Raw genomic sequence first — 12,223 nt, forward strand, 5'->3', positions numbered from 1 at the left:
GAAAAAGCCATTCCTCTGTCACTTGGCCAGGGGGAGTTTTCCACTGCCTCCAGAGGCTGTGCCGCAGTGTGCGCTGGGCATAGACACTGAGAACTGGCCAGCTGTTCAATTTTGCTTTCTTCAGAGAACAGAGATACAGTCTTGAAGGCACAACAAGTGCTGATACTTAATTCTCACCCTGTCCCATGACACTCTGAACTAACAACATCATCTCTTTCTGACACTTGGCATATACCTCCGCCAAGGGCGGCCCTAGACTAGCTGCCAGCAACTGGCGCCCTAGGCAAACCATGCAATCGGCACCCCAACCTCCAAACCCCTCAATGATATCGTGCCACCATTTGGCGCCCCATTTAACTTGACACCCTAGGTGACCACCTAGTTCGCCTATATGGACAGGCCGCTCCTGACCTCCACAAAGAACAAGGCTGCAGGGGGGAAAGATTATCAATGCACATATGATTAACTGTTCAGAGAAAACGAAAATGGCTAAATACTCAATAGAAAGTAGGCTAAAATACTACACTGCCAGACAGGCCCTGCATTGGACAGGGCCTCAAAAGGCTAGGGAGACCCAAGAGGAAGGTGGGGAGGGACTAGATTGTGAGGTGGGAGGTGGGATTGTCTCTGGAGTAGGCATATCTGAGTTGCCTTTAGCTAGCTTGATCAAAACTAGCTTCAGCAATAAGAGCAGGATAACCATGGCAACTGGGCATCGGCATGGGCTGGCTTCCTGAATGCAAGCCTGACTAGGACTCAGAGCACGTGTTCAAGTGACCGGCCATGCTGCTGCAGCAACACTGCTATTGCTACTCCAGTCAGTTTTGCTCTAAATCTAGGTAGATGCCTACAGTGCAGAAATTACACATCCTGATTGCAGTTCAGACACACCCTGAAGGGCTGGGGTAGAGGGTAGAAAGCTAATGCTTTTCTTGCTCACATGCTCCCAGCCGCTCTGCTGAAAGTTCCTTTGCTCATGACTTCCAAGAAGGTTTGGCCAGAGGACCCTTGCGAGCGCTGGAAGGAGAGGTGGGTGGGGCGTGTGGTCAGTTTCCCGGGGCTATGCAAAGCACACTGCAGGATATTGGTTACTCATCTGTTCTGGGTTTGGAAGGGTTTGTGTATGTCAGGGGATGGGGAGGCCCGCCATAACATGCTGTGTACATAACGTCATCTCGGTTTTACTAGCATCCAGCACTTGAAAGAATGGGGGAAGGGAGAACAGGCTAGTCTGGCCTGAAGGAATCACATGGCAAGGAAAGCTCTCACAGCTGGCTTGTGTTAAACTCCACAGGGGGAATTTACAGTGAGAAATGTGGTCCTGGCAGCTGTTGCTGGCTTGTAATGAGAGAGAGGAAGAGGGAGAGAAAGAGAAGGGGGCTGCAGCCTTGTGCTCATTCAGAAAGGCAGGCCTGATTTTTTTGCTCCAGTTAAGTCTGGCAAATTTGAGTCTCCACAGCATGACACTAGAGCAGGCTTAGGATACTATCATGGCTGGGCTATCGATTTGGCTGCTTTTCACTGGATACATTCAGTTGGCAGAGTGTGACCTGTTGTCGTGACATCACTGAGAGCAAGTGAAGAAATGCTCTGAGCAGTTTATATGGAGGCATGTGCCAGCCAGAGGATAAGTGACATTTGATCCCTGAGCAGAGAGAGGAATCCATTTAACACTTCAGTTGAAAATGGGGGATAATGGTACTGTCCTTCTTTGTAAAGCGGTTTTTGTTACTCTTTTAGGCTTTACCTCTGACTCTCACCAATGAAGTGCATATATTACAGAATTACTTCCACATGGAGAGAGGTTCTCTTTATAAAAGAGGCCCAGATTTTCACTTCCTTGCTTAAAGGGACACTCTCAACTTGATTTGTTTCTTATTGACAACTGTAAAAAAAAATTGACATTTCTGACGGAGTGCCCTTTAAATACAGTCTTCTGGATTTGTAAAAGGTCCTTTAAGAAAGGGCAGAAGACTTTACTCCTCAGCTGATGTTTAGAAGAGTGCAGGAACCTAACCAATAAAACATGTTCCCGCCCCCTTCTCCCTCTCTTGCACATTCCAGCCAGCTGCCCCTTCACCTCCTTTTGCACTTTGCTTCTGCTGTCACTCACAAGTCCCCTTTTGCAGGGCCTGCACCAACCACGAAGAGTGATACTAACTCTCCACAAAGTCCTGTCAATTGCGCAAGGCAAACAACGTGAAAAATAAACATTCTTTGTTCACGTTCATTTATGCAGGCTTGTATCAAGAGTATGCCTGCCATTATAAATGGGAACATCAGGCTACGTCCCTTTAAAAATCTCTCCCTTAAGAAGATGATGCTTTTCTTCACACATTTTTGTGGCCAACATTATCAGAGACTGGAAAGCCACCGGGCGGAAAGGGTGTTCTCCTCCTCCTCTATTTCCTAGCATATTTTTCACCTTCCCAATTTTATAACCTGTGGAAAGAACAGTAGTGTTTGTGCGGAAGCACTGACACCAATTGTCAGTAATGTTGTGGGATTATTCTGAGGTTATCATTGAAGTCCCTTTTTCTTTGAGTTGGGATGCAGGGTGGAAAGAGCAGAAGTTACATTTTTGTCATGAACCAACCTCTGTCTCCTTCACTTTCAGAGCACAGACAGCTTTTCCATCCAGAGATAGGAACTGATTTGAAAGGTTGGCCTTTGTGGAATTAATTGAACTGACTGGTCTGGTTCCAGACAGCTCTAAAGAAGAACACAGAGCAGTCAAAACACTGTTCTACATGGGGGCTAGTGGGAAAATTAAAGATTTTGTTCTCCACCAGCATTACAGTGACTCTCCATTCCCTTCTCCCCTAGTGCAAGTCATAGGGTATGTCTACACTACAGAGGGTTTTTTTTAGAAAAATGGCCATTTTTCAAAAAAAACCCTTCAATTACATCCACACTGCAATTGCATTCTTCCGAAATAAAAATTGAAAGAATAGAGGGGGTTTTCCTACATTGGTAAACCTCCTTCTACGAGGAAGAAGCCTTTTTCTGAAAGAGCTCTTTCGGCAAAAGGCATGTGTGGACGGGGAAGAGGGAGTTCTTTTGAAAGAAGAGGAGAGAGAAAAGGCACAAGTGCCTTGGTGGCCACTCCATCCATAGTAATCACAGCTGAAATGCGAGATAGTGTGGACGCCATTCAGTGTGGATGCTATCTTTCGATGCACTTTTGTACGTGGACACTCTCTTTCGGAAGAAGTTTTTCCAGAAGATCTCTTCCGGAAAAGCTTCTTCCCAAAGAAGCTTGCAGACTAGACATAGTCATAGTGGAATACAGAGGGGCATGTGACAGAGGAAGTGGGAGGAAACATGCCTGGGAGGACAGCTGGTGGAAGTCACAGACTTGATTGAACTGGTTATGACAGAAAAAAAGTGAAGTTATATGCTGTGACTGTACAAGAAACAAAGAAGGTTTCCCTCCTTTTCACCATAGCATCACTGAAGTCCTAGTGACCAAAACCCTCCCAGGTTAATCCTGGTCATGGGTCCTCAGCATGGAACATTCCTCCCATTGCACAATTCTCAGTCTAGGTTGTGGATTAGATTGCTTAGCCTCAGCTCCACCAGCATCCAGGAATGCAAAGAAGTTGCTTAGGGGAGTGGCAGGGTGGGGGGAGAATACAAATGCAAATGTGTCTCCTCTGCTTGTGTTTCAGCCAATGTTGCTTGCAGTGGTTCTGGATGCAGTTGTGGAACTTGAGCTTTTATACTGCAAAATGGAAGCTTTAGAATGATTAAAATCTAGTAGAAAGTCACAGGTCCATTATTTGTGGAGACCATCAATGCCTCCCTTTGGCATGGCAGATTAGTGGCATGTCATGCTGAAATGTTTTTTAGGCATAGGTTGAACCTCTCTAGCACACTCAGGGCCTGACTGGTGTTGAACCAGAGAATGTGCCAAACCACCAGTGGTCAACATTGTCTAGCAACTTTACCAACACTTCCACTGTTTACTGGGCTCTTGGAAGCCATTAGAGCTAAATAACAGCACAGATCATTTAGGACTGGTGGCTGTAAAATTTTATGGACTGCGGGAAACTTAGCTACACCCATGATAAGTGGTCATCTGGCTAACTAAAATCATGCTGGACTTCAGATGTTGCCAGACCAGAGTGTGCCAGACTAGAGAGGTTCAACCAATCCTATCAGTTATCATCTGTGCTCTAATGTTCTCCTTCAGGTTAAGCTCAGGGAGAAGAGGGAAAAGCAACTCTAGGGTGCTAAGATGGCCTGAGATCTGATCAGTCTGATTTTAGACCTGGGTACAACATGAAGCATGCACTGCTCTTATTGCTGTGTTCTCTCCTACTGGTGATGACCCAAATCAAGTGTCCATGCTGATTCTTTTAAACTGTCTTTAGTACTATTGACCACAAAGCCTTGCTGACACCACTACAGTCCCCAGCAGGGATAAAACTTGTGCTAGGATAGTCTGTCCCATGAAGACTAGTGCTGCCTACTGCTCAACTCACTGGGTTACATGGCAACGCCCTTTGAGAGAGTGAAAGGTATGATTATATACAAAGACTTGAGAGAGTGGTCCCAAACAAGTGTGTGGGAGGAAATCCTGTGACTAGTTTTTTAAGGACACAGAGCCTGACGTCTAGCAGAGAGAGTAGGGCAAGGCTCCTCTCTGCCCCAGCCAACTGGGGTGAGCTGAAAGAAGGGGGACAACATAAAAGTTCCATCTTTTCTCATAGCAGAGTGGACAGTAGGAGACACTGAGGAAAGCTGAGGAGTCCTGCAGACCACAAAATCTGACTGAGAGAGACCTGCTCCAGCAAGGAGAGCTGGCAAGGCCCCTAGAAGAGATGAAAGGGCAGAACTGATTCATACAGCCAGTTCCAAGGAGATTCCAGCTTAAGGAAGGGCTGAAAAGAGGCAACTCTGAGAACAAACTTAGAAGGGTTGTTGGACCAAAAGCTGTTTTCTGGAATGAAGAGTCTCCTGAAGGAAGGAGCCAGAGATGACAAGCTGGCAGCGGTGGATTTAGGGCAGGGCGAGCGGGGCAGCTGCCCCGGGCCCCACGCTTCCCGAGGCCCCTCGCATGCGCTGTGGCACCACGGCGCATGCGCCATGTCAAAGGAGGGGCCCCGCGAAATTTCGCTGCCCGGGGCCCCGCGGCACTCTCATCCGCCCCTGCTAGCTGGACTAAGCCCAAGGCAACAAATATCCCTAGATTACCTGAATGAGCTTCTACTTGTGCTTGTGGTTGTCACTAATACATGAGACCTTTGCAAGGAGATGGCTCTTTGATTAAAAAGATCAGTTTGCACTTGCTTATAAACCCAGCTGAAGAGAGGGGATATAGGATGCATCTGTGGTGCCAGACCTGACCAGAAGGGGGCCCATCAGGGCAACCTCCAGGTCTTTGTCAGACGTTCCCCATTTTCAAAAACTTTGGTCTATCTTAAAGGTAGGTTCCTTAATCTATATTTAGGATCTGGAATAAGTGTTTTGATCTGTAAAGTGCTGAGTACTCAGCAGCTTGCATTCAGGCCAATGGAACTGCCACATTCATAGTAGTTTGGAGAGCTCAGGCCAACTATTTAGCAGCCAGAACTTGGGTTTAAGGAGTCTGAGTGCTCTGTTGTTTGCAAATCTTGGTCTGTAATGCCCAAGACTTCTACTTTGGGACTTTGATTTGAAAACATAATTTCATTATAAAGATAGTCTATCCATTTGTGGCACATAACAGTGCATGAAGTCCTCTACAGGCCTGAGCAAAGCTAGGGAAAAATTATCACAATAGAGCAAGAATTTTGGGGGGTAGTCATTTTCTTGGGTTGAAAGGAAATGTTTATTCTTGTTGCTATGGCAAAGAGAGAGGGAACTAAAAACCAAATTCTCTCTTTTTCCACTGCCAAGCTTAGGACTGACAGATCTTCTAAAAACACTCAATAGCCATTGCAAAGATGGAAAAGACAAAACTATTTCTCTTGCTTTAGACTTGTTAGATGTGGTTTTGGCTCAGCTTGAAAACATTTCATAATTCACACCGTACTTGGCAAGAGTCCTTTTTACTTCCTTTCACAGAGACTTCAGATTTTGTAATAATTAAAATATGGAAATAAACAATATGTGTATCATTCCTTTTCTCTTGCTATATAAATATATATATTAATATATAAACACACACCTTGGCACACAAGTACATGTACAGATAAACACAGTGATGACTCTTGCATGATAAATTAGCAGGGTGTGCAATAAATGCAATTTATCACACACTTTTTACCACTTCCCCTGCACTCTGACCATTAATCCATCTCTCCTGGACTCCTACTAGCATTCCAAACCCCTGAGCACTTCCAACAGCTGTCATTTCTACATTTTAAAAATCTATTTTCCAGATGAATGTTTGTTTTCTTCCCTAAAAACATTCAAATCCTACTCCTAATTTCCTCGTCCCCTGACCCACCACAAGTGACAGCCAGCCCTGAATCAATGATAGATTTCAGATCCAATATCTCACACGCCACCAAAGAGCTCTAATCATCTGTGTTAGCAACATGGTACACAGTACTTGATTCTTGCCCTGGTAGATTCATAGATACTGGACCTTAAAATCTTGATGCTAGTGTATATAATTTTTAGAGGTTTCTGCTAGGAATGTAATAGTATAATCAATTAACTGATTAACCAATAAGCAAAAGCGATTAATGCTATAGATTACGTGCATTTCCCCCTCCCCCCTCCCCCCCCCCCCGCCCCTTGCCAGTAAATTTTTTAGCTGGCTGGCCAGCAGACCAGCTCAGTCCACACTTTGCGCTGTGGCTCTGCATTTAAAGTGTATTAGGAGGCAGGCAGTCCTGCTCAGGGTATGTCTACACTAACGTCCGTTTTTCCAACAAAACTTGAGGAACGTCCACACTGCAATTGTGTTCTTCCGCAAGAAAATCAAAAGAACAGAGGGGGTTTTCTGGCATCGGTAATCCTCATTCTATGAGGAAGAAGCCTTTTTGCTAAATAGCTCTTTTGCAAAAAGGCGTGTGTGGACGGAGAAAGAGGGAGTTCTTTTGAAAGAAGAAGAAAGAGGAAAAAGCACAGGCACCCTGGTGGCCATTCCATTCATAGCAATCACAGCTTACATGCAAGAGAGTGTCCATTCAGTCTGGATGCTCTCTTTCGAAAAAGCAATCTGTTTTTTCGATTCACTTTTTCAGTGTGGATGCACTCTTTCAGAAGAAGATTTTCCAGAAGATCTCTTCTGAAAAAAGCTTCTTCTGAAAGAAGCCTGTATTCTAGATGCAGCCTCAGTTCTGTCTCGTGCCAAGTCTGAGCTCCTAGACCCTCTCCTGGACAGGGACTGCCCGGGGACTATAGAGTAGTCGACTAACCGATGAGAATTCATGAGGGTTAGTCAACTATTCAATTAACTGATATTTAACATCCCTAGTTTCTACAATTTGTAATACTTTCTCTCTTTCACCAAGGCCTGACTAGTTGGAGTCAGTACTAAGGCACCTGGCTTTACTGACAGAAGAATACCCATAGAAAACATTTTTGCAATATGGTCCATAACACACACATTCTGGATATGTCACATGATGGTGCAATATGATATAAGGGTTTTATTGGAACTCCCTTGGGCTGATCTGCCTAACAATATGCTGATTCCAAACTAATACCAATAAAATCCTTGCAGATTCTCACTGCCTATCATCATATAAAGATTAATCCATGTCTCTGTCCCTAATGAATCCAGCCAGCTGCACTTATCCATAGGGGAGGGAAAACTTCCCAGAAAAAACATTGTCATTATAAAGATTACCCAAGTTATCTGTATTGTTTAGACATGGGAAATATGAGACGGTGAAATGCGGCGTCAGTGCTTCATTTGAAATGTAGGTATTTAACATGCCAAGCGAATGCAACCAAATAGAGCCTTCTCTTGATCCGAAGCAGCCGAAAAGACACGACAGTGAGGACCTGCTGCCTCTATGCCACAGTCCATTCAGCCTGCCCACAGGTGTGATGAGTTTCTATGAGCCTTATACATTCCTGGATCACTACAGGGCGAGTTGTTCTTTTGCTCCCCAATAAAAGGGGCCTCTCCACTTGCCTTCCCTCCTTCAGTCCCAGGGCTGTAGCCCGGCTGGCTGGGATCTCTGAAAACAGACAGCTTGGGGGTATTGTACGTTGCTGAAACCTGATCATGCTCAGAAGCGTCATTACTCATCTGTAGCTTTTCCGTCACCGAGCTTTGAGAACTCTCCTCTCTGAATCCTCAAGTGCTTAAGGCCTGGATGGCTGCCAGGCCCCAGCTGCATAAAATCTTAAAGAGACCCGGACCCGTGCTGAACTTGTGGGAGTGAATCAGTTTAAACACCAAACCGCAAGAACCAATATTAAAAAAATAGCCAACAGACTCTGAAACCCTCAGTGAAAGGGCTAGGAGATACCACGGTTCCTCCCTCCCTGGGGCTTGGTTCTGTGTGTGCCAAAACAGGGAACATCACACCCCTCCCAAGCAACAGGAGCGGTTCTGCTTTCTTACTGCAAGGGGCTCTGGCTCGGTGAGATTCTGAGCAAAGGGAACTTGGTTTCCATTGTGCACTAGAGGAAGTTCAGTTTTTTCATGCTCTGGAGCTGGGCTGAGGAGTTTGGATTTCTCTCAGCATTTCCAGTGGAGGCCTGGAGCACTTCATTAGCGTGCCTGCCTTTTGGGGGCACTGGCAGGACTTGCATTGAATGAGAAGCTGGGAAATAAACGAGAAGAACAAAAGAACACAGGGATCCTGGCACTCCTTTCCCAGTCTCTCTTTAGCTCACATTTTGTTCAAGAGAACGCACGAGACAGCTGTGCGGTGGGTACCTGAGTTTGTCAGCTATAAAGATCACTCTTCTCTCTAGAAGCAGGGAGGCAAACACTCGGCTCAGGTGCCGGACGCTGAGAGTGGAGAACAAGGACTCAAAATCAACATGCTCAAGTCTCGAGTCCAGAGGCCGCCGCAGCTCAATTACCTGCCAGAAGGAAAAAGAGTACAAGTCCTGGCCTCACTCAGTGCACTGAGTCGCAAGGGGCCAGACTCCCCCAGGACATGAACCAGGGACCCTCTCAACCAGAAGAAACAGTATTGCTGCTTGAGCTAAAGGGGACCTGATGTTAGGGAATGGCAAGCCTTCAGATTTAGTCTTTCCACAGGCTCCACAAACATGTCCTGGAGACGAAGCTGAAAGCCAGCACTTGGCTTCCTCTTCCCCCAGGAGCAGTGAAGGGTAGGAGGCTTGTGACAGGTGGCTATCATAGACGGATAGGTCTCCCCTGTGAGGTTCAGCTGACAGGGCTAATAACAAGTAGAACCAGGAGTTCAATTGAGGCAAGAGCCTATATTCCTGCAGCCACAGGACCAGCTCAGATTTAACTCTCCCAGGGGTTCTACCTAGAGTTCAGAGTACAAAACATATCAGAAGGACAGAACAGGTCATGCTGGTGGGGGAATGGCATTATACGTGAAAGAAAATGTAGAATCAAATGAAGTAAAAATCTTAAATGAGCCAAAATGTTCCACAGAATCTCTATGGATAGTAATTCAATGCTCCAATAATAAGAATATAACAGTAAGGATATATTATCGACCACCTGACCCAGACAATGATAGTCACTATGAAATGCTAAGAGAGATTAGAGAGGTTATCAAATTAAAAATATGCAGTAATAGAGGGGGATTTCAACTATCCCCATATTGACTGGGTACACGTCACCTCAGGATGGGATGCAGAGATAAAATTTCTTGATACCTTAAATAACTGCTTCTTGGAGCAGCTGGTTCTGGAACCCACAAGGGGAGAGGCTATTCCTGATTTAGTCCTACGTGGAGCACAGAATCTGGTTCAAGAGGTAAATATAACTGGAAATAGTGATCATGATGTAATAAAATTGAACATCCCTGTGGTGGGAAAAACACCTCAGCAGCTCAACACTGTGGCATTTAATTTCAGAAAGAGGAACTACACAAAAATGAGGAAATTAGTTAAACAGAAATTAAAAGGCACAGTGACAAAAGTGAAATCTCTGCAAGATGCATGGAAACTTTTCAAAGACACCGTAATAGAGGCCCAACTTAAATGTATACCCCAAATTTAAAAAACTCAGTAAGAGAACCCAAAAAGTGCCACTGTGGCTTAACAACCAGGTAAAAGAAGCAGTGACAGATAAAAAGACATCTTTTAAAAAGTGGAAGCCAAGTCCTAGTGAGGAAAATAGAAAGGACCATAAACTTTATCAAATTAAGTACAGGCAGTTCCTGGGTTACGTACAAGATAGGGACTGTAGGTTTGTTCTTAAGTTGAATCTGTATGTAAGTCGGAACTGGCGTCCAGATTCAGCCGCTGCTGAAACTGATCAGTTTCAACAGCGGCTGAATCTGGACACCAGTTCCGACTTACATACAGATTCAACTTAAGAACCCCAGGCGTCCCCAAGTCAGCTGCTGCTGAAACTGATCAGCAGCTGATTCCAGGAAGCCCGGGGCAGAGCAACTCTGCTTCGGGCTTCCTGTAGTCAGCCACTGGTCAGTTTCAGCAGCGGCTGACTTGGGGACGCCTGGGGCAGAGCATCTCGGGTGCTGCTGTGTTGGTCCAGTAGCGTGGCCGCTCCTCGGCGCTACTGGACCAACCCAGCAGCACCCCAGCTGCTCTGCCCCACACGTCCTGATTCAGCCGCTGCTGAAACTGATCAGCAGCGGCTGAATCAGGACTCCTGGGGCAGAGCAGCTGGGGTGCTGCCGGGTTGGTCCAGTAGCGCCAAGGAGCGGTGCTGCGGGACCAACCGGCAGCGCCCCACCTGCTCTACCACAGGCCCCGGACTTTGCTCCACGTCTCCCTGGTCTGCTGGGGGGGGACGCAGCTAGTACCCTCCCCCTCCCCAGATCAGCTGGAAGCGCCGCGGGTCCGGCCCCGGGTCCTCCGCCGCTTTGCTCCCCGTCTCCCTGGTCTGCTGGCTCCCCCAGAAGACTAGGGAGACGGGGAGCAGCTTTTCTCGCCCCGGAGGAGGCGGGCGGCGGGACCAGGCGTCCCGCCGCTCCAGTCCTCCGGGGCGAGAAAATCCCCGTTTGTAACTGCGGATCCGACATAAGTCGGATCCGCGTAACTCGGGGACTGCCTGTATAAAATATAATAAGAAAATATAATTCAAAAAGGAGTTTGAAGAACAGCTAGCCAAAAACTCAAAAAGTAATAGTAAAATGTTTAAGTACATCAGAAGCAGGAAGCCGGATAAACAACCAGTGGGGCCCTTGGACAATCAAGATGCTAAAGGAGCCCTCAAAGATTATAGACATAGTGGAGAAGCTAAATGAATTTTTTGCTTCAGTTTGCACAGCTGAGGATATTGGGGATTGATAACTGGTTAAAAGACAGGAAACAAAAGGTAGGAATAAATTGTAAGTTTTCTGAGTGGAGAGAGGTAACTAGTGGGGTCCCCCAAGGGTCTGTCCTGGGACCAATCCTATTCAACTTATTTAAAATGATCTAGAGAAAGGGGTAAACAATGAGGTGGCAAAATTTGCAGATGATACCAAACTGCTCAAGATAGTTAAGACCAAAGCAGACTGTGAAGAGCTTCAAAAAGATCTCACCCAACAAAGTGATTGGGCAACAAAATGGCAAATGAAATTTAATGTTGATAAATGTAAAGCAATGCACATCAGAAAAAATAATCCCAACCATACATTCAATATGATGGGGGACTAATTTATCTATAACTACTCAAGAGAGAGATCTTGGAGTCATTGTGAATAGTTCTCTGAAAACATCCCCTCGGTGTGCAGCGGCAGTGGAAAAAAGCAAATAGAATGTTAGGAATCATTAAAAAAGGGATCGAGAATAAAACAGAAAACACCTTATTGCCTCTATATAAAACCACGGTACGCCCACATCTTGAATACTGCCTACAGATGTGGTCGCCTCACCTCAAAAAAGATATATTGGCATTGGAAAAGGTTCAGAAAAGGGCAACAAAAATGATTAGGGGGTTGGAATGGGTCCCATATGAAGAGAGATTAAAAAGACTGGGACTTTTCATCTTGAAAAGAAGAGACTGGGGGGGGATGTGATAGAGGTCTATAAAATCATGACTGGTGTGGAAAAAGTGAATAAGGAAAAGTTATTTACTTATTCCCACAATGTAAGAACTAAGGGTCACCAATGAATTTAATGAAATGAAATTAATAGGCAACAGGTTTAAAACAAACAAAAGGAAGTT

At 45.7% G+C, this 12,223-nt stretch overlaps 1 protein-coding gene across 3 annotated transcripts in view; it reads right to left on the bottom strand.

The window, feature by feature from the left end:
• The window catches only part of DENND2A (DENN domain containing 2A), an 87,334-nt gene that overhangs the window by 9,471 nt on the left and 65,640 nt on the right, over window positions 1-12,223 (bottom strand). For all 3 annotated transcript variants that reach the window (XM_075939757.1, XM_075939756.1, XM_075939755.1), the window contains exon 14: window positions 8,834-8,982. In XM_075939757.1, coding sequence (XP_075795872.1) covers window positions 8,834-8,982 — 149 coding nt within the window. The remainder of the gene's footprint in view (window positions 1-8,833; window positions 8,983-12,223) is intronic.

Source organism: Pelodiscus sinensis, chromosome 1 (genome assembly GCF_049634645.1).
Source record: "Pelodiscus sinensis isolate JC-2024 chromosome 1, ASM4963464v1, whole genome shotgun sequence".
NCBI classification, from domain to species: domain Eukaryota; kingdom Metazoa; phylum Chordata; order Testudines; family Trionychidae; genus Pelodiscus; species Pelodiscus sinensis.